Source organism: Brachyhypopomus gauderio, chromosome 13 (genome assembly GCF_052324685.1).
Source record: "Brachyhypopomus gauderio isolate BG-103 chromosome 13, BGAUD_0.2, whole genome shotgun sequence".
Classification (NCBI taxonomy): domain Eukaryota; kingdom Metazoa; phylum Chordata; class Actinopteri; order Gymnotiformes; family Hypopomidae; genus Brachyhypopomus; species Brachyhypopomus gauderio.
This window is the reverse complement of record NC_135223.1, coordinates 17390264-17416356: the sequence shown is the minus strand read 5'-3', so window position 1 is coordinate 17416356 and position 26093 is coordinate 17390264. Positions and strand designations below refer to the sequence as shown.

Sequence of the window (26093 nt, the reverse complement as noted above, 5' to 3'; positions counted from 1 at the left end):
ACAGGGAGCTTTTGACCCTAAGCACAGCATGAGGTCAGGTTCCAAGTTTCACTGCTGAGGCCATATGGCTTTTTAAAACTTTCCAGAGAACAGAAAAAATAATTCATTCTAGCATTTAAATTATTCAGAATAATGCACAAGCCAACTTTGTTGATTGTAGAAATCTATTAAACATTTCCTGGTGATCAATTTCAAGTCCAGTCAAATAAAGTCCAGTTCAAAGAAGCCCAATTTATTGCAACATTCATAACACTGTCTGCCTGAAGGAACAACATTTACTGGAAAAGTTCAGTTCATTATCCTCAAGGCCTTTCGTAAAGACGCAACAGCGCATCTTCAACACGCATAGCAGCACCCACGCTGTTTGGGGCGCTTAACTGCTGTTGGAGTCATTAAGGGTTTGTCAACAGGCGCAGGCTGGCACATTTTCAGCCATCCCCATGCAGAGACACTAAAGACATGGCTGGAACACAGTAGGCCCACAGAGGGGCAGACGAACACAGGGGCTACTGAGGCACAGAACTGGAAAACATGCATGCAGAGGCAACAACTGCCCTTGAAAGAAAAGACAAATGAAAACTAATAATGTTTTACACAATATATACATTTAAAAAATATATATTAAAAATCACAAAGCAAAAGGGAAAGAAAGGCTACAGGGACAGAACAGAAAGCGGCCGGTGGGAAGTTACAGGCTGAAAGTGGGGTGTGTTTTTTGCGTCTGTATGAGTTCTGGGATAATTGTACTGTTCTGTCCACTGGCACTCTGGAAGGGCACGGTACAATTTCACAATTATCCAGAGAATCACAATTCTCTCTCCAAATGAAGGGGAACTGAAAGCCAGTACACCCAGAGGCACAGGTCAAAGTTCAAAGGCTGGAAAGCAGGAAGCCTCAGGCTGTGTCAGATCCGAGAGGAAGTGGATTGCTCCAGCCATACCTGTGACAAAGACAGAAACAGCATTAGATTTCAGCTAGTCTGCTTGACAGAATGCTAAGTATCTTTTTGGCATTTTTCTCATGTGCTGAACCATATATAACCCTACAACAGCTTCACTTTAATGTAGAAAGAACAGAGTGAACGTGATGAGAATTACATCTGGCAACCACCGTTCTTGAATGGCAGATTAAGCCACACAATGTAATATGGTTTGTATATAGTGCACGTGTGTTTAGGGGGAGGGGGAGGTTAACCACTTTCCTCTAAGACAGGCCGAGTGGAAGTGATCCACCAATCAGGCGCCACAGTTACGCTGGCTTGTGTGCAAGAAAGAGTGTTACTATGGCAACATTAAGGTAAGGCAGCATGTGAATGCTTTCAGGTGGCACCTCCTCAAGAGCAGCTGCAGGTGGAGGGCCAGATTAGCTACAGCAGGGGAGGGGCTACAGCAGGGGAGGGGCTACAGAAGGGGAGGGGCTACAGCGGGCATGGGGCTACAGTACACCCGTGTGTGGCCCCCCAACTCATCGTTTAGGAGAGGTGGATGAAGCCAAACATTACACATTACTGCACACTCCACACTTAACCCTATAGAAAGTGGAGAAAATGGAAATGTCAGTGGTTTGTTTTTGGAGGAAATCACAGAGCAACGAAGTTTGATGAACATCTACTCCACATGTACCCACTGACATTCAAACGTATACATAACAAGCTGGGGAAAAAGGTCTCATACTGATGGTACAGTTAGTTATTCAATTTAAGAACAACGTTATGACAAGTTAGGATAAGTGATTCTTTTTTTATGTTAAAATTTTCAGACTTCTCCACACTGCTGACTGGAATAACGAGTACTGCATGCACTCAAAGCTTTTGGTAATCTAACAAAAGCACAGCAAGCTCCCTTTGTGTCTGTTTGTCAAACACCCTGGTACTCAACCATCCTCTCAAAGGCCAATACCCATGCCCATTTTCCATCTCTACTAATTGTCTTCTCCAATATGTACACAGATCTTGCTTCACTTCTCTACTACAAAAGCAAGGTTTTATTGCTGATTATAGACTAACATGCAAACACACAAAGGCCATACAAAAGAGAGATGACAGACATGTCTGCATGCTTTTATTTTGCTGCGGACAATAGCCGCTTCGGTTTTTTTTCTGATGCAAAAATACATCATGGCTTTTTAAGGACAAGAAAGGACAGGCAAAATGACTATTGACTACCTATTTGCAATTACCATTTGTTGAAGACATTAAAAAAAGTCATTAGAACTGCAAAAGGCCATCTGGCTTAGACGAGCCTCAGTAATTACGGCGATGATTACTCCAATTCCCCTTGTTAAGAATAGGAGAAGAAAGGTCAGAAAACTGTGCTGGTGACTGGAGGGGGATCAGAGGAACAGACGAGAAACCAGGATTTACCTTCGAAGAGGGAGTACGGCCGGTCAGGAATACGGCAACCGTGAGTTCCGTAGTCTAGACACCACTCTGCAAACTGCAACACATACACCCACACACACATCCACAACAAGCGTGCCCACAGAATCTTAAGATCAAAACAAAACGAATCACTGGGGGTGGCGATAAACAGATAAACAAAGGCCACCGTTTGTTTCACCTATTCATAAAGCCAGTTCATCTTCCGTTCAGTGGCTCTACCCTAACACGCAGTCTCCCAGGCGACAGGGGAGCGTTGCTCCGCCCCCTCGGCCGGGCCCACAGCTGGCTCCACCCGCCCACGCTTAATTTGCTGGGCATAACGTCTCCCGCTGTAAAAGGTTACCGCAGCAACACAGGAACAGCAGAGGCAGTCCTGCTTTCATTACTTGGGCTGGACAGGTAGTGGTGATTACCTGTGCTCTGGTAGGAAAGGGCCCTTTATTACTAGGGAATACAGGGCAGCAGAACCCCCTTCCCACACACAAACATGCAATCACTCAACCTGCCAACCATAATGCATAATATCAAAACCTCAGAATCCTCAACAGGAAATAACTTCAAAAGCTGTAGAATAAAAAGAGAGCTAAAATGAAATGAATATATGAATATATTGCAAAAAAAAAAAATAAATAAATAAAAAAAAAAAACAAAAAAGCACTTTACTATGCAAAACAGTATTGCTGCAGAAAGGCTAGGTAAAGTTATTGGAAAAAATCTGTGCTTTTCACGGCTCCAGAATTAGTGATGGGGGTGAATAAGTGTGGTAGTGTGAAAGCACGGGACACTGGTGCCACAGTGTGGAGCTGGTGAGGGCTGGTCTGGTGCTACAGTGTGGAGCTGGTCTGGTTTGGTTCTACAGTGTGGAGCTGGTCTGGTGCTACAGTGTGGAGCTGGTGAGGGCTGGTCTGGTGCTACAGTGTGGAGCTGGTCTGGTCCTACAGTGTGGAGCTGGTCTGGTCCTACAGTGTGGAGCTGGTCTGGTCCTACAGTGTGGAGCTGGTGAGGGCGGGTCTGGTCCTACAGCGTGGAGCTGGTGAGGGCGGGTCTGGTCCTACAGCGTGGAGCTGGTGAGGGCGGGTCTGGTCCTACAGCGTGGAGCTGGTGAGGGCGGGTCTGGTCCTACAGTGTGGAGCTGGTGAGGGCGGGTCTGGTCTACAGCGTGGAGCTGGTGAGGGCGGGTCTGGTCCTACAGTGTGGAGCTGGTGAGGGCGGGTCTGGTCTACAGTGTGGAGCTGGTGAGGGCTGGTCTGGTCCTACAGTGTGGAGCTGGTGAGGGCGGGTCTGGTCCTACAGCGTGGAGCTGGTGAGGGCGGGTCTGGTCTACAGCGTGGAGCTGGTGAGGGCGGGTCTGGTCCTACAGCGTGGAGCTGGTGAGGGCGGGTCTGGTCCTACAGCGTGGAGCTGGTGAGGGCGGGTCTGGTCTACAGTGTGGAGCAGGTCTGGTCTGGTCCTACAGTGTGGAGCTGGTGAGGGCGGGTCTGGTCCTACAGTGTGGAGTTGGTGAGGGCTGGTCTGGTCCTACAGTGTGGAGCTGGTGAGGGCTGGTCTGGTCTGGTCCTACAGTGTGGAGCTGGTGAGGGCGGGTCTGGTCCTACAGTGTGGAGTTGGTGAGGGCTGGTCTGGTCCTACAGTGTGGAGCTGGTGAGGGCTGGTCTGGTCTGGTCCTACAGTGTGGAGCTGGTCTGGTCCTACAGTGTGGAGCTGGTGAGGGCGGGTCTGGTCTACAGTGTGGAGCTGGTCTGGTCTGGTCCTACAGTGTGGAGCTGGTGAGGGCGGGTCTGGTCCTACAGTGTGGAGCTGGTGAGGGCTGGTCTGGTCCTACAGTGTGGAGCTGGTCTGGTCCTACAGTGTGGAGCTGGTCTGGTCCTACAGTGTGGAGCTGGTCTGGTCTGGTCCTACAGTGTGGAGCTGGTCTGGTCTGGTCCTACAGTGTGGAGCTGGTGAGGGCTGGTCTGGTCCTACAGTGTGGAGCTGGTCTGGTCCTACAGTGTGGAGCTGGTCTGGTCCTACAGTGTGGAGCTGGTCTGGTCCTACAGTGTGGAGCTGGTCTGGTCCTACAGTGTGGAGCTGGTGAGGGCGGGTCTGGTCCTACAGTGTGGAGTTGGTGAGGGCTGGTCTGGTCCTACAGTGTGGAGCTGGTGAGGGCTGGTCTGGTCTGGTCCTACAGTGTGGAGCTGGTCTGGTCCTACAGTGTGGAGCTGGTGAGGGCGGGTCTGGTCTACAGTGTGGAGCTGGTCTGGTCTGGTCCTACAGTGTGGAGCTGGTGAGGGCTGGTCTGGTCCTACAGTGTGGAGCTGGTCTGGTCCTACAGTGTGGAGCTGGTCTGGTCTGGTCCTACAGTGTGGAGCTGGTCTGGTCTGGTCCTACAGTGTGGAGCTGGTGAGGGCTGGTCTGGTCCTACAGTGTGGAGCTGGTGAGGGCTGGTCTGGTCCTACAGTGTGGAGCTGGTCTGGTCCTACAGTGTGGAGCTGGTGAGGGCGGGTCTGGTCCTACAGTGTGGAGTTGGTGAGGGCTGGTCTGGTCCTACAGTGTGGAGCTGGTGAGGGCTGGTCTGGTCTGGTCCTACAGTGTGGAGCTGGTCTGGTCCTACAGTGTGGAGCTGGTCTGGTCTGGTCCTACAGTGTGGAGCTGGTCTGGTCCTACAGTGTGGAGCTGGTCTGGTCCTACAGTGTGGAGCTGGTCTGGTCTGGTCTCACAGTGTGGAGCTGGTCTGGTCCTACAGTGTGGAGCTGGTGAGGGCTGGTCTGGTCCTACAGGGCTTCAGAACACAGACCCTCTCTATCCTAATTATAAACTGAATATATATGAGAAGTGCTAAAAATAATAAAAAATAAACACCCTCTAAGAGCAACACACATACAGCACTGAGTATTCCCCTGACAGTGGAGTGTGAGTGTATACCTTGCAGGCGCGGTACAGGTATTTGGGCTCCTGGGTGAGCTTGTAGAGTGAGAGGAAGGTGTAGCCGTTGCCAGCTGTACCGTGGCAGAGGCCGTAGCCCTTACGAAGGAGTCCTCTCTGCCAAATCACCTCGCCACACTCTACTGCGTCCTTCAGGTACTTATCGTCCTTAAACACCTGAAAGAGAGGTGAGAATTAGCGCGCGCGCGCACACACACACACAGTCCAGACGAGGCAGTTACAATACAAACAGTAATTGACTGCTTGTTTACATGATTACTACCTAGCTTGGTTTAATTCTTGAAAGGCATCCTTCACTGTAGGCAGCACTCAGTGTGTAAATACACGCAGTGCGAGAATGAGGGGCGGAGTCGTGTTAAACACCTTATAAACTAGTGCTATACGTTCGTGAGATGGCGTGAGAGGAAGTTGGAAAGCGTGATGCAGTGTCCTGCTGTTTAGGGACCTAATGCATGGTCATGCAAACTATTAGTTAGTTAGGAAAAAAGAAGCCCCAGATGACTTGTAGTGGCAGTGTGTAATCCACAGGTTACTGTAAACATTAATACATGGCTTTGGTCTCAACTCTGTAAGCTTGCTTTCAATTTACTGAGCAGCACCTTCCTTAAAGACAATTACCCACTGCTCTATTACACTGTAATTATAAAGATCTTGTAAAACCCATACACTTAAATATAAATTGCTTAATAATAGTTATAAAGCAAAATAATATAGAAACAATATGTCATGAATTAGTTATTAATCAATTTAAAATTATTATTAAAACTATTTATAAATTAAATGCAAGTCTGACAGCACTTTTTAGGGCTGACACTTAAAAACCACTAGATGTCACTGTGGGCTGCTTGGTTGCGTATATGTGAGAGCAGGGTGGACAGGTTTGATATTCAGCATGAGATCGGTTCAGCCCCTGACCTTGCTGTGTGAGCTACAGGTTTAATAGCCCAGCTGCGAGAACTGAATTCTTTATTACATTAAAGGTGTCCGAATTGACTTCATTTGCTGCTGGTCATCCATCTCCATGATAAGATCATCGTGTTCATCAATCATTCTGATTAGCTCCCTGTTCCCATTTCTGACGCCCAGCATTAAAAAACACTGCAAAAACAGTACCACCAAAAATGCTCTTAGAGAGAGAGAGAGAGAGAGAGAGAGAGAGAGAGGAGGAGAGAGAGAGAGAGAGAGAGAGAGAGAGAGAGAGAGAGAGAGAGGAGAGGAGAGAGAGAGAGAGAGAGAGAGAGAGAGAGAGAGAGAGAGAGAGAGAGAGAGAGAGACGAGAGTGAATGTGTGTTTAATTACGGGCAGAGCTTATTTCCAAATTGTTCCGCTAGCCTCTGAATGGAAATATTTGAACTCATCATATGGCCACAAGCTGGGATACAACAGTGCGCCTCCATGCACCCGTCTCTTCTGAGTGTTCACATTAAACAATATTTATAGGCAAAGTAACTGTGGAGCAGTACTGAGCATGTGCATGATCACGTGTGTGTGCTCTACTCATTCACCTTCTGAGCCAATATGAGCATGCGCGTGCATGTGTGTGTGTGTGTGTGTGTGTGTGCTTGACAGTGTCCCACTCACCTTATGAGCCATCACGAGCAGGTGAACCACGCCGGGCGCCCCATGGCACCAGTGCACCAGTCTGTCCGTCTCATTGCTGAGGGACGATGGATAATTGCCTGAGCGGAATTTTTTGTGCCTTAGGTAATCTATGCTGGGCCGAACCAGCTCGCTCAGAACGTCGGGATTCACCTTGGCCATGGGCTGGAAAAGAGGGAGAGCGAGAGGGAAGGAGGGAGGGAGATGGAAAGTGGATGAGTATTTTCAGCTCAGTAAAGAAACAAAACTTTTTAACTTTTTAACTTTCATTTAAATTACAATGCAAAAATTCCTACAGTGTCATCTCTTGGTTAGACAAAGAGAGGAAGGAGATGATTGGCCCAGGGGAACCAAGACAAATTCTTTAGACACTTCTACCCTGTTGCTACTGGCAACAGCAACCCACTTCAAACAATCCATCCTCTCAATGAGCTCTACAAATGAATTCTTCGCAATGCAAATAGATTTTTTCACCCAAGTTTATTCTGCAAAAAAAGTGGCAAGGGTTGCATTCAGCTGGAGTGATCCCTCTCTGCACGCTGAGCCCCAGCGTGGACTGGGAGTGGCAGCCAGGTGAAGTTCGGGGGGGGGGGGGGGGGGGGGGGGTCGATGGGAGTGTTTGGGGGGGGCGGGGGGCCCTCTGGGCATCAACCTCACATCACCACTGCTGGCGAGCTTCTCAAACCTCAACATTACAATCATGGGTGGCAGCAGAGGAAACAGACAGGATGACAGAGAGGATGACAGACAGATGAGAGCTGTGCTGTAGATGAGGGGCTGCAGGGGGAGCCTCTCTCTTCTGCCGCACTGTGAGCGCTCCACTCAAAGCACAACTGAAAATCTCCCACAAACACACCCCGTCCCATCACACAGGCAGCATGGTGCATTATGATGAGCGCTGGAGCATGTCATCATGCGTCACCGTGACGCACAGTCCCATCGCCTTAGCAACCACAAGTGAGCCACACCCAATCGGCTTGCAGGGTCTCTGTGAGGTCCACAGTGTTTATTGCGCTCCCTTCCTTCCTAGTTGCTCCAGTGTCACAGGGACCGACTTCATAACAATTCACTCCCTTATCAATAATTCATTTCCTGGTTTGGACGCAGTCCAGGGGCGACCAGGTGGGAGTTTATGAGGCGTTGTTTCTGAATAACTGCCGTGGTCAGGGAAGCTAAAAATGGATTGCTTTTATTTTTTGATAACAGGCAGCAATTCAGAGATGTTGGATGAGCACGTTTCAACTGCTTCAGCTCTTGCTGTAAGGGAGGAAGGCTGATTGATTATTGGATGGAGGGAAAACACAGCCAATGGTTCACACAGATAGAGAGGGGGAGGGAACTGAGTGGAATACAAGAGACTGAAATTCAGCTTATCGTACGCACACACACACACGCATACACTGCTGCCTGTCAACCTGCCAAACCAGCCTGCTGCTGCCTTCTCTCTGTCCTGCACTGGTGGAGTTCACTCTAGCCGCTGAGCCGCCCAGACACCACACACACACACACACACACTAAACCAAACACACACGCTCAAGGCTGGCGAATGAAGGGCATGCCACACACCAGAGGTCAGAGAGCATCACTGAAGTTAGCATGACTACTGCAAAGCAGATCAGTAGTCTCTCTCTCTCTCTCTCTCACACACACACACACACACACACACACACACACACACACACACACACACACACACACACACACACAGAGATCACTCACTCACTCACTCACTCACTCACTCACACACAAACACTATACACACATGCATCTCTCTCTCGCACACACAGATCCATAATTACAGAGGTAGACTACTTTCTACTCCTTGAATTGCTATAAAATGGCAATATAAATGTCCCCCTGTGTAGGCAAACTGTAGGGCTGCAAAAGGCTTCAGGAAAACTCCTGTAAGTGGGGATTAAGGTTCAGGGGAGGAGTAGGTATGAAGGATAATGCCAAAAGAGTATGGAAACCAATAGAGAATCAGCCACAGTACTTATTACCGTCAGACAGTGACGGATGACTACAATGGAGAATCAGACACATGACTTATTACTGTCGGAGAGCAAGATGTACCCTCTTGTATAAAGTTACCATCTCACAACCTACATGAAATAACTACGTGCACAAGAGATTACAGCGAAGCCACAGACATCAATGGCTAGGATACAAAAGGACTTCACCGGTGCAGTCTCACGTGTCTCACGTGTCTCTGGGTCTCATGTGTCTCCGAGACACTGCTCCTTTCCCAGACTGGTGGCTGAGCCGTGACACACAAATCAGGAAAACACTATGTGTACATAAGAGCCGTCCCCGCCCATACTCCTCTGTGCTCATTTCACTAAGCAGCTGTATTATAATAGCTGGCGATGTATCTTCAGTGAGGATCTGGCATGCCGCCAGATGCATCAAATTGCGTTAAAGATGCCGTAATTTAGCACATGAACTTTAGACTCAGTTAATCAGTTAAATTAAAGCTGTATGGCGAGTGACCTCACGAAACACATTCTGTAGGAAAGAGGCGGCTCAAAATCAAGCGCCAATTGTGTTGGTGTGAGCTGAAATGTCGGGGGAAGAGAGGGGCGCACTGCTGTGGGCCACGCATGGCTCAGTCAGCAGTCTTGTGTGAAAATGAAAACCTGCTTCAGGTCCAGTGTAAAAGTTCCCCATGCATTATTCAGCAGCTTTAGGGACTCTTGTATCAATCAGTCACAACTCCTGATGAAATTAGTAACTTTTTCCTACAATTTCAGACAGTGGTTTAAAATGGGAAAGGATGAAAACACAACCAATCCACAGCATTTATACACTCCATTATGCACTGTATTCTGTATTAAACATGGTTTTGTGCTGGCTTTCTTAGTGAGCAATGGCAAAAGGGTTGACAACACGGGCAATGACACACTCACACACTCCAGCAGCCACATCGTTTTCACACTGAGGTGTTTGTGGTGCTGCGGGCGCTGCACTTGCGTAAACGTGAACAGCACGTGAGACGTACGTCGGCATCCCCGCCAGCCTCACAGTGGAGCGCCGCCCCACAACACACGTCCCAGTGCTGCGTGAGGGACCCCAGCTCTGCTGAACAGGGCAGACCGCGTACGGCACGCCGGACCAACGGCCCCAGTCTGGACGCCCACGACGCCTTTCTACGAGGCTAGATGGTGCGAGTACAGCATTACTGCAGTGCTGCTTTGTCTGGTGCTCTACGGCTAAAGGGCAGAGATCTGCAGCGCACCTCAAATCAGTAACGTATGCATTCTGACCACATACAGTTCAACCACATAAGATAGGAAGGGCAGAGATGGAAAGAAATTTCAGAGGATTTCTCCAGGATTAATAAAGTATATTCTATTCTATTCTATCTTTATATGGTCTACTCATACTGCTTGGAGTCTGAATATGATGCCTTGTTGTGTTTTATGACAGATACATGGAATTTATGCAATGAAGAAGATCTGGAGGGTATGCCTTGTGATTTACTTTAATTTTATTTCTTTTTTCACCCATATGTACTGGTGTGTGAAGAAAATGAACTGCATGTGCTAGTCAGTATCTCTGACTCTTGTCATTTGTTTGTCATTTGTTTGTTCCATGGGCCGCAGGGCCCTGAGGAAGAACAGGCAGATGGTGGGACAGTGCTGGGAGGACAGACGAGGGACAGAGAGGCAGCACAGGGAGGACAGGCGATGGACAGAGGGGCAGCACAGGGAGGACAGGCGATGGACAGAGAGGCAGCACAGGGAGGACAGGCAAAAGACAGTGGGACAGCACAGGGAGGACAGGCGAGGGACAGTGAGACAACACAGGGAGGACAGACGAGGGACAGTGGGACAGCACAGGGAGGACAGACGAGGGACAGAGAGGCAGCACAGGGAGGACAGGCGAAAGACAGTGGGACAGCACAGGGAGGACAGGCGAAAGACAGTGGGACAGCACAGGGAGGACAGGCGAGGGACAGTGAGACAGCACAGGGAGGACAGACGAGGGACGGCACAGGGAGGACAGACGAGGGACAACACAGGGAGGACAGACGAGGGACAACACAGGGAGGACAGACGAGGGACAACACAGGGAGGACAGACGAGGGACAGTGGGACAGCACAGGGAGGACAGACGAGGGACAGTGGGACAGCACAGGGAGGACAGACGAGGGACAACACAGGGAGGACAGACGAGGGACAGTGGGACAGCACAGGGAGGACAGACGAGGGACAGTGGGACAGCACAGGGAGGACAGACGAGGGACAGTGGGACAGCACAGGGAGGACAGGCGAGGGACAGTGGGACAGCACAGGGAGGACAGACGAGGGACAGTGGGACAGCACAGGGAGGACAGACGAGGGACAGTGGGACAGCACTGGGAGGACAGACGAGGGACAGTGGGACAGCACAGGGAGGACAGACGAGGGACAGTGGGACAGCACAGGGAGGACAGACGAGGGACAACACAGGGAGGACAGGCGAGGGACAGCACAGGGAGGACAGGCGAGGGACAGCACAGGGAGTTGGTTCTTAACACTCCATACATTTAGCACTTTATATTCCTTCAACCTCATTTCTAGAGATGAACATATTGGTCCCGCTGCTGTATTTATTCACTCTACCCACAACATGTACTGATCTGCTTTTGCTGCAACTTTGCACATTTGAGCCATTGCACTATTTAATACTGCCAGACACTTCGATTCTGTACCTGACTTGATACACTTACACATTCAACTTATTTCTTCTTGTATCTCTATTATGTTTTGCATAGCATTGTATTAAGGAAGCTGCAAACTCACTGTATTTGTGCAATGGCCAAGATATAGTAATTCTGCCAGTGAATCTCCCTGGTGGAGATCATTAGGACAGTAAGGCTGAGTGTAATCATGTTGGTTGTGCTGCTCTACACAGCCATGTTCCCCTCCACTCCTACGCTCATTACTGCCTCCCACGTCCCTGCAGTTTCCCAATCAATTGCTGATTGAAGTTTAGACCACTAGAAAGGCAGCCCCTCATGACCATGAATCACTTCAACGGACCAATTAAACTCTGAAGTTCAGCTTGAAAACGACGAGCACCACACGTGCCCACACAGACGCGCTCACATTCACTGGCGCACGCACACACACCCACGAACCCGTACCCAACTTTATTATGAAAGCAGGGATGTGATGAATTTATAGTGACGCTATAAAACCTTGGATGGTGTTTGTGTGTGAGAGCGGGCATCTCTCACTCTTAACCAGCTCCTAATTAAGAGCTGGATGAAAAGGGACAAGTGAGTCCACCTTGATGGTGTAATTAGGCACAGAACGCTCGTGCACCATCAGCAGTGAGAGGCGAATGTGACGGAGGCCCACATCGCTGCTCCACAAACCCCAGGCCCCGCCTCACCTGCAGCAGCATGTAGTATATGCCAGCCAGGCCGTGGGCGGCGCCAACGTACTGCTTCTTGTGCCACTCGTAGAGCAGGGGGCATCGCTCCGTCTTCTTCTCCTCCCTGGACAGGTTCTTCCCCGACTCCATGATGGCCGTCACCACCTGAGAGGAACAGAGAAGAGGTGAACCGGTGTGGGGGGGGGCTGCACACGTCCACCAGGGGAGTTCTGCTCCCTGACGGAGATGTGCGGAGCTCCTGCAGCGCCTGGCGGTTAGGCACGCTGGCGTGATGAAACCAAACATGGCACGCTCCTGCGCCAGGACGTCGCTCAGCCGTCACGGAGACACGGATCTCCACCCACGCCAACATCTCCACACTACCAAGAGCACAGACACAGGCGAGAGAGACTCACCACAGCAGGCAGGGAGAAAGAAAGGACACAAACACTAAAGGACTGTGAGAAAGAGAACAGAAATAAATCCACAAGGAGAAGTAAAGTGATTACCAGTAATAAAGTTTTTTTTTCTCCCTCATTATTTCACACAGCAGACTGCACAGCTAACGAACAGAAGCAGGATCGGCCATTAAAAGAATTTCTACTCCTTTCTCTCCATCTTCTCCCTCTTTGCTGCGGTCCTAATCTGGCCTGATCTCCCTGCGTGTGGCGGCTGCCTCTACACAGTAGTTCAGAGAGCAGGTAAGGAGCTGTGGGAGGGTCGAGGAGCTGAGCACACTGAGGAAAGTGCCGATTCAGACCCTGGAGCCACTTTCACACCACACAAACTGCTACGCTTCATCATCTTTTCTAACTACCCACAGTGCACCTTTGCACAATGTTCCAGGACTAATGTTTAAAGTGCAGATTATGCGCGTTACCCTAGGAGTTTCTGCTGATATTTCAGTATGTTGGGACCATATGAAGTTCAGTGATTAGAGCTACTAGCAACAAAAAGACCTGGGAGGACTGTACCAGAGTTCTGGACTTTGTCATCAGGACATTCTCCAGGACACCAGGACGCACCTTCAATTGAAAATACATTTGCACTCAGCCTCTCCTGTAGGTTCAAATGTTCTTTCTCAACTCAAAAAAACATGGTTATTAAAATACAGCCCAAACACAAAAATGTAGAATTTCCCAAGTGAATGAGGCCAGACTCACTGAGCACTTACAGTCCCTCCTGGTAAAAGGAGCAGCAGGCCCCAAATAAAAGATGTTTCCTCACCCTAATCTGAGACTTCAGAGCTCAGCCGCTTCATTAATATTAATAGAGTACAAGCATATTACTCAGGTGGCATGGTTGTACAAATGAGGGGAAAGGTTACCTGGGAAACCTTCTGTTACAGGGTATTTTGAGCACCACGTTGCCTAGACTATGGTTGTAAAATGTTGTCATTTTGTTCTAGTTTAAGGTGTTCTAGTTCCCCACCTGGTACACCCGTCAAGACATCAATTCATGGGATGTAAAACACTCAAAAGAACAAACCTGCTAAAGCTTCATCTGCTGAACAGCTGGAGAACAGGGGACACCAAAAAGAACATGCACAACTATTTTAGGTTAATTGCTGGGTGTATCAAGCATTATTAGGAAAATTCGAACTAAATGAAAAACACCGAATCTAAGATCTAAGGAAAAGTTCATTTCACACTCATTTCACAGGTTCCTGCAGGAATTAAATCAAAGTGGTCCAATCAGATGTGGTCTGCCATTTTTTGGCCACCAGAGAAGGATGGTTTCCCCTTCTGACTGCAGGCTGCTGTGAAGGGTCTCGTCCTCTAGCGCTTACAGAGTTTTTCTTCTTCACTGTCACTTGACTTGCTGAGTAAGGGCCTGGACCCAAATTTTCCATAAAGCTGACTTGAGTAAAGAGTAAAGCTTGTTTCAAGACATGCTGTTTAAAAAAAAAAGTGCTATAAAGTACATTTAATAAACCTAGATTTGAGGAGTCACTGAGCAGAGAAAAAAAAGCAACAGAATGATTATTTTTCCTAAAGGCTAATGCATATTAACCTAATGCATATTAAAATGTCAACAAACATAACCTTAGAGATGAAAAAAGGCTAGAGAGATAAACTTATGATGAACAGGTTCATAGAGCAATGGGTTGTGTGTGTGTGTGTGTGTGTGTGTGTGTGTGTGTGTGTGTGTGTGTGTGTGTGTGTACATTTCTTTCTATTGTTTAATCCACCACCCCACAACCACCCACCTTCTCCCCCTCAGGTAAGACTGCCCGCTCCAGTCAGACGTTTAGTCTTGTTTGTAGTTCGATCACTGAAGACACGCTCTCTGGAAGTGCATGAAGATGACGGTGCACTAAAGCACTGCAGGGCCAGCTCACTGTACTGCCTGACAGGAAGTGGGAGCTGACACGGAGACTTCAAGGCAAGCAACGGTTCTCCAGCCATGTTTAAAAAAACGCCCATTCTTAGAGGACTGCAGGGTGAAGGATTCAGCCATGTTTCTGCTGCTGATGTCAAATGATAAAGAACAAGGAGAGTCTGGCACTGACTCGGAGAGCAATGAAGACAAACCCGCAGGACCACAGACACGGGGCCTCTGAACCGACGCAGAAGAAACAATGACTGCTGTGCAAGGCTGTCCAGACACCAAACTCTGCATCTCCTCCACGCCCACATCACTGGAGTGAAGATTCCCAAAGGTTGGCTTCAACAAAACCTGAAGATCTCCTCTACTCACTTCCCATGTAGTGTGAACAAACTCTCCCTCTCCCACAACAGGTCAAGGCCGAATAATAAACCACCTTGATTTATACAGGCTAACCCAGCCCATCATTTATTAAAGAATTATTAGCTATTGTTCAAGAGACTGATAAGTTCATGTTCCTTGTATTTTCACATAACGTTTAAGAGAAAAACAGGACATATTTGTTCAACTGTGGCTGTGGTTTAAGAGTTTCCATATCAAATAACAGAAGTTTGCAGAATGGCAATATTTGTGTCAGAAGACTTCTTCCAAGGCTCCATATCTGGCCCTCTCTGCCATTCTCCAGTGGTGGCTCCACACTTCAGCACACTTCAAGAGGAACTCTGCTCCCGCTAGCTTCTTTCAGTCTGGGGTTATTGTGTTAGCTGTGTGTCTAACACGCAATAATCTTTTAATTTAACATTTGCTCTACTTTTAGTTCTGTGCCAAATACACCGACACACACGGGTACATAGTGCTTATGCACATGGGACAGTAACTGATGTACTAATACCACCAAAAGTCTTCACCACAACCCCTTGTGACGCTCAATCCATTCACACTTTCATTCAGTTCCAGGTCCCTATACACTGTGCTAGGTAAGCCGGTCTCTACAGTGCTCCATGAATGGGCTCAGATGCACAGAGGGTTGAGACAGAACAAGAAGTATGAACTCCCTAGAGAACCGCTGGAAATCCCTAATCTAACAAATGTGTCCGACCCGGTTCAATGAGACAGGAAAGCAAGTATCCCACACGCGCACACACACTTAATATCACTACAAAGAAACAACACATTACTGTAAATGGCTTTAAATGGGCCTTCGTGAAGACTCAATTCCAACTACAGTTCCCATGAGGTGATTCCTAACAGAGGGGGAGGAGGCACTTATTTCTAAAGAGCTATCCGTGCCGAAGCTATATATAGGTAGCCCAAACAGCGGTTACCTTGGCGATGGTGCCCTTGTCCACCGTGTCTGGGCCGATCTCTTTGTTGACGTAGAGCAGGGCGTAGAGGTAGCCGGCCCGCCCATACAGGAGCTCGTCCGGGATCTCTGTGTCTTGACTGATGACGGAGCGTTGAAGTTGCAGAAGCCTGCAAGAGCCCGAGCATCACGAGGTCAGAGGGCTGTGAGTAAAGGACCGTCCTTCGAACCACTAGGTCACCACTCACGGTACCGACGTGGCCAGCCATCTCAACACAGATGAAAAGCAAGGGGGATCTCATTTCAGAGAGACGCAAGCTCAAACAGATGGGCCGCCCAGCACGCGGCTGTTGGAGACTGCCAACAGACCAGCGTCACATTCGCTGGAGTCTAAAGAAAGCCAAGCCGAAACACCACAGCTAAGAGACACACAGAGAGGGAGAGAGGTAAACCGAGGGGGGGAGAGAAAAAAGAAAGAAAGGAAGAGGATGGACCAAAGAGAGTGTGAGATGGGTGGTCAGCCAGTCGCCCTGCCAGATTGTTCACATTAGCCGTAGGAGTAACATGACGAAAGCGGTTAGCACGTTTACCATAGCTGCATTCCCCTGCATCAGCACTTATTAGCTAGTTATGGCCTCTGAGAAGGTGCCGCAGAAACAGAACAAGAACACTTTCACCTGGAGTGGGAGAATGAAGTTTTATTCACTGCAGCAAATAACAAAACTACACGCAATCACCTTTGCCAACAGAGCCCAAACGTGCGTGTGTGTGAGAAATATATAAATACCAGCCGACACGAGAGACATACATATATACACATATATATATGGACATGAAGTACATGAAGTGGACATGAAGTATTTTAAATTTATGCTGGTAGATTTCAAAAGATCTTATTCTTAAAAGGCTGGTGACTACTGCTGTAGAGTGACAAAGATGACAATCACGAAGAGAGTGAGAGAAATAGGGAGTGTGGGAGACGCAGAACGGGAAAGCGAACTGGGGGAGGGAGCCGTTTAATTTCAGCGGCTGAGCAAGATTAGAGTTTACAGGACGTGTAATGATTCTCATGCTGAGAGCTGCAGAGTTACACTGTCACGCTGCCAAGAGAGAGAACAGAGCACAGCGTGCAGTCCTGCAGAATAACACACCACCTCCCAGCCCAGCCACCCACTCGACACACACACCCACACACAGTGTGAAGGGCAGCAGACATGACGGCGAGGCTCGGGCTTATCGACTCCGACTGGGACGCAGCATAATAGGAACAAACCACAGCAGGGGTCCCAGAATGCCAAATCAGATACCGCGGAACCCGCAATCTCTGATCTCACACTCCTGAGTGCCCGACAGGCCTGGAAAACATCTGAACATGAAGACCTTCCTCAAATCACGGCAGGTTGGAAGAAAAAGTTTTAGACATGCAGTCTGAGCGGCAGGGTAAGGAGAATGATGATGAGCGAGGAGGAGGAGGAGGAGGAGGAGGAGGAGGAGGAGGAGGGGTCTCGTACTTGGTGATGCACTCGTTGGAGTCGGCCTGGTTCTGCAGGCGGTGGTGGACCACGGCGGCCACGGCCAGTGGCCCGGCGTCTCCGCACAGGAACGTGACGCGGCGAGCGTTCAGGTTACGTAGCGTTCGCTTCACGTAGTCCAGCGCGCGCTGCAGGTGAGAGCCGTCCTGACTCAACCTGTGCAGCTGCAGGTAGAGCAGGGAGATTCCTACGGCACAATGAGCCACATCCATTAATGCACAAACCCCCCACAGTCATTAACACAGCCCGACGTACTCATGGGCGTCGGAGAGGAGGGAGAAATATTAAACACTCCCACTGACATCAGTTCATTGGGAAGCGGCAAAAAGAGGACAATATCAATGAAGCCAAGGACTGAGGGACAGCAGACACACCCTCACCTGTCCAGCCTGTGTAGGTGGAGAAATCATGGGGGTCTGCGGTCTTCAGTCCCTCCTCCATCTGCTGGAGAAGATCTTTGATCTTGTTCTGTAATTTCTTCTGGAAGGCTTCGCTGATCTGTTAAGGGAGAGTGGGGAAAAGAGATTTTATTATTATTATTTTAACTGGCATGTCCACGGTTCTTCTCAACATCGCTGTTCAACCACACAAGATCAATATTTAGAAAGAACAACAAAACTAGGCAGTGCTGGAGATGCACAGAGATACAGAGTTACAGAAAACCCAGTATGAAGACTCCTAGTTTCTTCTTGGAGAAACCTAAATAACCAGTACCTACATGACGTAGTGTGTGTGTGTGTGTGTGTGTGTGTGTGTGTGATGGTGCCTCACATCTACAATACAATATTCTCACCGATGCTGCAAAACAAGAGACCATAGTGCAATCTCCAAGTTTTGACACAATGCCCACATATAACGGTCAGAGAGAGAAATGAAACAACCATTTCCTCCAGTTATTCTAATGCAATTAAACAAATTTCACCAAAATCAAGACTTTTCTCTCAGATCTATAGAGGATTTCTATTTTTATCATCCAGCACAGATCACAAGGAAGAGAGCACACATATCGGTGCTCCTGCAACAATCCAGCATGTCTAACTGACAGCAGAACAGAGGGTCATGTGACTGAACTGCACAAAGGCTTCTGATCAGAGTGTGTCATCATGATGGGACGTGGAGGGAGTGGTCACCCCCCGTTGGAAAGGACAGTGCTGGGGGAAGGAGAGACACACTGATCACGTTGGCTGGTAGCGACATCTGTAGCTTCATCTGTAGCTTCTGTGGGCAGAATGCTAATGACTAATGAGCATCAGAACACTCATCCATCATAGACTGCAAAGTGCAAACATGTGGAAAATTCTCCACGGTCAAATTTTATGTGCTTAGTCTTAGCTCACATAAAAATCAGTTAGGTGACCTGAAGTGGGAGGAAAAAAATGTGACACTTTGTTAAATTTTACATTACTAACATATTTTACAGTCCTCAAGCTCCTGCACAATGCTAATCCAAAATGCAGCTGCTCAGGGCATATCTGGTGATATGCACTTCAATGCAATTACAGTATCTGGCTTCTCATGTATTCTGGCTTTGTGTTGCAAGAATGTGCCCTGACTGACAAAGAGAAACATATATTCTTTTTTTTGGTCAGCAGAGATTCGTTCATTTTGAGTCAAAAGTACTAAAATAGAAGTAAAAGACGTCACTTTCTCATTATTCCATCCTTCCTTTTTTTTGCCCAGATGATCTTTAGACATTCCGGATGCTGAGGGCAACGCGGTCCTCAATGTGGTTTCTCATTACTTGACCGTGCTAACCCATTCCAGGCTGCATTTTTTCCTACCCGCGCTCAGTGCCGGACATTATCTCTGGACGATGTTCATTTGTTTGGAGCTATGCACTTTGCTTTCAAAATTAATATCACTTTATTATATTTGTACAAGTATATGGTAATGTGAGCCTGCAGTCTCCAATCTGTGGGTTGGAATAAGACTTAGCGAACTACTTCCTCTGCTTGTGCAATCAGACAGGGTGGAAGCCAGAAGTGTGTTGTGTTGTGCCAAACTGATTGCGAGTGAGCACTGTCCTATTCACAGGCCCCTCCTCCATGTCTGCCCCTCCTCCATGTCGGCCCCTCCTCCATGCCCTCCTCCATGTCGGCCCTCCAGTTTGAAGGCCCACAGCCCACTACCTGCTGGGACAGCGCAGGTTTCAGGGAGATAAACTCTGCCCACAGTTTACTCAACAAAGGAGCGGAAGTGCAGCTCACGGTGTGCCAGAGTGGAGCAGACCCAGAACCTGCTGAAGGGATACAGCCGGACCTCGGAGGCCAAAGCAGAACCCATGACGGGTCTTGATGTCCAGGTGCTGCTTTGTGTGTCTGTGGTTTGTTAAAATATGACCTACAACCTTTCAGTGTAATAGAAGTGCCTAGAAGGAGCTCTTAAGAGTATTACAGAGTATTTCTAAAAAGACATTACCAATAGACAAAAAATTTATTAATATAAATACATTTACATCATTAACAAATGTAAAGAATCTAAAGAGACATCTGCTTTTGGAGGCCACTCGTTAAAACCCAAAAAGAAAGAGAGATCTATATCCTCACCTCCTGCTGTGGTCCCCACCAGTCACTACACACACTGCCCACAGAGGTCCAAACAGGTAAACTAATGTAAATGTAAAATGCAATATAAAGGAACCTTTGTTATTGGCACACTATTTTGTTACCTTTGCATAATCAAAGCTTGTAATTTGAGAGGATCTGACCCATGACAAGAAATGTCCCTTTACACCAAGAAAATCAGTAAAAACAAAAAAATGATGACCCAACTTGCTGACTGAAGGACCAGGTCCCCCTAGCCAGAGCCAAATCTGCATTTCTAGAACTTCTTATTAATTTGGACCAAGCAGCGCTAGTGCTGCAAAAATAAGTAAATAAACACACTGAAATATCATCTCAATGTTTTTTAAACTCATGCACGATTCTTCATTACATTTTTTGTGCTTACATAATATAACTGTAAAATGATTAGCCTATTTAATTCAATTGTGTTTATTAGTATGGATTTTGTTTGTGCAAAAATACTGCAGCACAATCTCCATCAGGATTTTTTTCAAGTATTGAAAAAAAATTATATCCTTATTCTTCAATCTTGAACACTGTGCAACTACAACATTTCACAAACAATTTATTTTTCTGGACATGAAATGTCTCTATATCAGTAAGCTCTTCGTGTTGTGGAAAAGCACTAGAAAGTGAAGCAGCTCATAGCTCTTTCAGCACACGTTTCGGGTGTTGAAGGGTAGCTTGGAGTTTTGTTTGTATGTACTGCAATAAATGTATCATGGTGCTACGTTTGGCTGGAAGTGACTTTTACATCTCTTACATGACCCATTAATTTATTACACATACAACATATCAAACCCATATGGGTCATTGTTTTCCTCCTTTAGCGTTGTGATTGGCACGTGGCTGTGTTTTTGTTTGAGTGCTGGTACTTTATCTGGTGTTTTGTCACCATCCTTACTTCTCTCCATCTCCCCTCAATCTGTCTGCACATTGTGTTCATCTTTCTGGTCTTGTGTCGTCGGTCACTGTTGTATTTATCTCAGTGTTCCACTTCGTTTCTGGCTATGCTTTGTTGTCTAATGGTTAGTTGACTATGGCCTGCGTTAATGATATAATGGGTTTGTTCTAGAGAAACGTTGCTCATCGACGCATGTGTGTCCTGCCTCGACTCACTTCACGTTACAATAACACTAGAATAATATTTCCACAGATCATTTCTAGGAGCTCTTTTCTCTGTGAAGTGCTGCCAGATTTCATCATTATGTAGTTAGCAATATCACATTTTGAATATAATGTTAAAATATTAACACTAAAGAATGAATGGTGAAAATCCCACAGCAGCATGCCCAAGCCAAAAAGGTTCTCAAGAGAGTGTTAAGAACACCCAGTGCTTGTACAGAATGGGTGTTAAGTGACAGATTGTATGGTGGCTACATGGGGTGCCGCAGGTGGGCGAAATGAGAACCTTTCTATTCCACGCTAGTTCTGTACACCTTTACTTAGACTGCACAGTGTTTGTCTCAGAGTTAAATGTCTGCTACTAAATTAACTAATGTTCTTGCTTACAGCATATCTCAGTAAAATAGCTCTGTGCATAATGGGGAGACATCTTGAATGAATAATGTATGATTATCCCAACAGTCAAACATTAAAGGCTTTTACCAACCATTTAAAGAAACCCAATAATGAGGTTACATTGTTGAGTGCAACTTCAGTCACATCCAGAGCTAATCACACTCTTCGCCACACGGCTCTAGAAAAAAAATTGATGGCTGAATCAAAAAGATTTTCATGGACCAGACATCACTTTTACTGATAACAGGAAAAAAGTTGTCCTTATTGGTTTGAACTTCATATGTGAGCAAATATGAGGAGACTAAAGTTTAATGGAAAATAAACAAAACTGAACAGTGAACCACATCAGCTTGTGTATCATGTATTCATATTGTTGACTACTTCAACACTGTTACACTTCAACCCTGAGAATACTCTGCAAAAATGTAAACAAGTGCACAGAGTTCTTCTACCTGCAAATGGGTTCATGGGCAGCAGGTCTCTGAGTCAGGACTCAGAATAGGTCATCCCACTCCATCACATGAACTTCAGAGCCTACCACGGCTGTAAGTCGAAAGCCCTCTACAGTAGTCCCTGCTCACCTGTGACTCCACAACCATCAAAGTAATTGAATCACCTTGTTTCATGAGGACACTACAGTCTTGGGGCTCGTGTCCAACAACAAAGAGACAGAGGAGGGGGAGAGAGCTGGAGTGCTGGATGAAGAGCAACAATCCCTCTCCAAATATCAATAAGGGGAAAGAGATGACTGTGCACTTCAGAACAGAACAAGCACCATATCCTCACCCTCACCCCCCCCCCCCCCCCCCCACACACACACACACACACACACACACACACACACACACATCCCGCTCAAAATACAGCTCCACATTCCTGTACTCATCGCACACACAACAAAGCTCAGTTGTGCTTATACCTCTGAAGTCTGAAGAAATGCAATGCACACACCTATTCTCAACTGCTTCTAAGCAACTTCCAGAGCACCCTGACCTGCAGCATCACTGTCTGGTGGAAACTGCCCCACCTCAGACAACAAAGCACTGCAGCAGGCAGAGAAGAGCGCCCAGCACATTAACGGGTCATGTTGTCCTGCCCACAAGAAGACAAGAAAGGCCTACGGTATCAGGAGGGATTACTCTTAAGCCTCACTCTAACTGTGTACAACTGTCCCAAGTAGACATAGGCTACAGAGCACGTGGGCCAAGGCCTCTAGTCTTATGAATTGGTTCTTACTAATAATCAGACTGCTAACCAGAATTGCCAAAACAGATTCACTATACATTCAGAGTAAAGTGCTCTCTCAGCCCTAGACTCACATGTAATGCATTACCTACTGCCTATGTGTACACATGCCTGCACCCGAGACAATGAGAAGACTTCTACCATCTATTATCAGCTATCAAACTAAACTCAAACAATACAACACATTACTGAGTGGTTGTTAGTCTATTGGATATTGATGGTAAAGTTTCACGCAATGATTTATTATATTTATTGCATTATATTTATTGTCTGCTGCTGTATAATGATAATGTACAACTGTGTCCTGGGGAAAAAATGCCTGAAATAGCACTAATGAAGTATTTATGAGAAGGTAGGCTACTACATACATAATATAACAACAGAAGGGGAACTTTAAGGTGTATTTTATGAAACCACTCACCCAGCAGGTAATAAACGTACATCAGCTGCCTGTCATACAAACACCTCAGCGAAGAGGAGCAGGTCGGTGTCTGAAAGAACCATTTAAGGGGGCAACCAAGAGCTGGTTCAGCTCCCTAGCCAGCTGGTTCAGTAGTTATTATTGTTATTATTATTATTCAGTAGTTAATATTTATTCCCAATAAACGAACATTCCTACGTGTGCTAACTGGGTTAGCTGGCTAACGACTTAACTGACGAGACAAAACTGCTAAAATATCCGTATCTTACCTTTCCATTGGCGTCAAAGGTGTCGCCGCCGTCGCTGTTCGCCGCTGAGTTTGAAGACGCGACGGTCCCGCGGTCCCAGTCGGGGAAAGGGTTGAGGAAGGAGCGCTCCTCCATCTCCGACTCGGAGGCCGCGACCAGCTTGAGTCTTTTTGACATGGTGTCTCCCATTTCGACGGCAGCTCGCCGAGGACAAACTTAAGCGTGTGTGGAGGGGGTGCACAGGCAGGCGCGTGTTCGAAACGCGTTTCTCGTAGAAAATGTAGTTGGTCCTGATGCTGCTCGAGGATGCTATGCAATCCGCAGTGGTCAATATCAGGGGTCTGTGTAAGAACAAGGGAGGGATGAATCGCTTTCAAACTGTATTTAAAGAGAGCACGTGGAAATGTTCAGGCCGCAAACCTGTCAACAACTTACATTTTACACGTTTAGACAAAACTACCGACAGACAAAACTAAAGGGAACTGCTCCTATTCGTGACGTTGTGTTAATGTATATACTGCCATGTGTTTCAACTGTCTAACGGAAAAAGTGAAATAATATTCAGGACGGTCTAAAATGAATTCAGCTGAGCTAAATTGGTACCGTTTCAGGCAAAGAAACAAGATCAGGTAAAAAAAACAAAACAAAGGAGGTAAAACCATAGAAATAAACGTAACTGGGGAAAAAGAACCATTTCGACCCAAATACAATTCATTTCATATGACTGTCGCGTCAATAAAAACATTGATTTCCTATGACAGAAAGCTCGCCCAGAAGACAAAAACCAGCTAGTGAATGAAAAAACCCACAAAAGTAGTGTCTGAATGATCTATTCAGGATCTACGGTCACAAAAAGTCTAACATTTTAAAATTTGCAGTTTAAAGCTTACTAAATCACCTACAATGATAAACGCATAGCGAACCTGAATTCGAATGGTCGTATCCCTCATTTCAGATTTGTTAGCGTTAATGGTCCATCCACCATCATTACAGCAGACTGGTCAAACCAGATAAATTAAGAAATCAGCAGAGACGTAATATCCACCATTGCCCTTCCCAAGAAATTCGCCAAATGTTCCATCTCTCATTTCCGGAGTCTGACTTTCTCTTTCACAAACGCCGAGAGTGGTCTTTTCTATTCAATTCTTACCGGTGAACCGGCAAAGCAGACTCCGAAGGCACCAGATAAGTGTTAAGCAGATATCTCTCGCCGATCTTGACCAAATTTGAGTCATAGCCTCCAGGAAACAGATGGCGATTCCGCGTGTGATTTGCTACAGGCTCATTATACGGCAAACATCCATAACACCCCCCCCCCCCCCCCAACTCTCCCCTACTCTCATCCCCAACATCTTTATTCCCCGATTTATTTATTTATTTATTAAAAAGTGCTAACCTACTGTTATTTTTGTATTTGGAACAAGTACGGTAAAATCCGAAAATGAATTACCATTGCATTAGGCATAGCCTGCCCTTTCTGGAGTTGTTTCGTCTGCACATATGGTTACTTGTTATTAAGCGGTTTTACAGATTTTGTTTTAATCATTGGAAATAACAAAACATAAGTGAGGCATATATAGTGTTACTGATCCTATAAACTTGTTTGACTGCAGTTTAATCAGTGCGGTTTTGCTAAAAGTTTGCTTTATTAAAAGGAGTTTTACAGAACTTATTGCATAAGCAAAGAGAACAACTGTGTTGTATGACCTAGCGCTGGGTTTATAGACAATATCCTTCAAAATGTCATAATCTGACAACTGATATTTGCAGAGGTAGCCATATGTATTCTCAGCGGTCGTTCAGTATACTTTTGATTCAGGGGTGGTCCATATATCACTTAAACACCTACCTTGCATCTACACTGGCATGCATTCTGGGTGCATTTAGCAGGAGTACAGACTGTAACACACACAGTGCCAGCTGTCCTCAACTACCAAGCAGAAAAACGACTTTCTTCATTCCCCCAAATAGAAATACTTACAATATAAAAGGCAGAAAAGGGTAATTTTAGATGTTTTTTTTTTTTTTGGGGGGGGGGGGGTGTAAAGACTGTTTAAAATCCTAATTTGACTACATCTCACCTTTTTTATTGAAATATAGGTGACATTACTTTATCTAAGCCCGTCAATATCAAATACCGTATGCATTGTTTATGGAGTAGCCCCAACCCTAGCCTCAGTCTTCCATCAGTCAGAATGGGCAGCTATAGCTAATGCAGCATTGTTTACATGTATAAATGACATTTTTGTAGATCACAACCTATGGCCGCAGCAGTCATGCCCTTATGTCCAGGGTCAATAGCATGAATCATCATGTACTGTGAACCAGAGGAAGGCTCTTCAGACTCTGTGACTCTACCAGCTGTGATTCATTAGCAGAGCTTCATTCATTTAAATGAAGATCGTCTCAATTGAAAACTTTCATGCCCAACTTACAAGTGTGGTTACATCTGGCATAGAGCCAATGCATGCTTGCATTTGGCCCAAATTGTGTATGCACAAAACACAGAGATTTATTTTTGTTAAAAAATATTTTTGAAAACACTCTTAAGGGAAATGTATCTACATTATTAATCTTTGTTCCCTTACCTTCTCCAGTGTCTCCTGCTGCGGAAACAGAACCAAAAAGCAATACCTAAACAACACCAAGAAAAAAGAGAATCATCATAA

General features: G+C 46.6%; 1 protein-coding gene across 2 annotated transcripts; it reads right to left on the bottom strand.

Moving 5' to 3' along the window:
* Positions 1 to 211: 211 nt before the first annotated feature.
* On the bottom strand, positions 212 to 24699 carry lancl2 (LanC lantibiotic synthetase component C-like 2 (bacterial)). Of its 2 annotated transcripts, none has more exons than XM_076971349.1 (10): positions 24575 to 24699; positions 23446 to 23765; positions 17806 to 17923; positions 17405 to 17612; positions 15916 to 16063; positions 12281 to 12427; positions 6884 to 7066; positions 5282 to 5458; positions 2363 to 2435; positions 212 to 940 (listed from the first exon to the last, which is right to left on the bottom strand). In XM_076971349.1, the coding sequence occupies exons 2-10, from the start codon at positions 23611 to 23613 to the stop codon at positions 864 to 866; spliced, it is 1299 nt and encodes a 432-aa protein (XP_076827464.1). In that variant the 5' UTR covers positions 23614 to 23765; positions 24575 to 24699; the 3' UTR covers positions 212 to 863. The 2 variants fall into 2 exon arrangements, with proteins under 2 accessions (XP_076827464.1, XP_076827463.1); XM_076971348.1 differs by having other exon boundaries at positions 24348 to 24649.
* Between the last annotated feature and the right edge of the window lie 1394 nt (positions 24700 to 26093).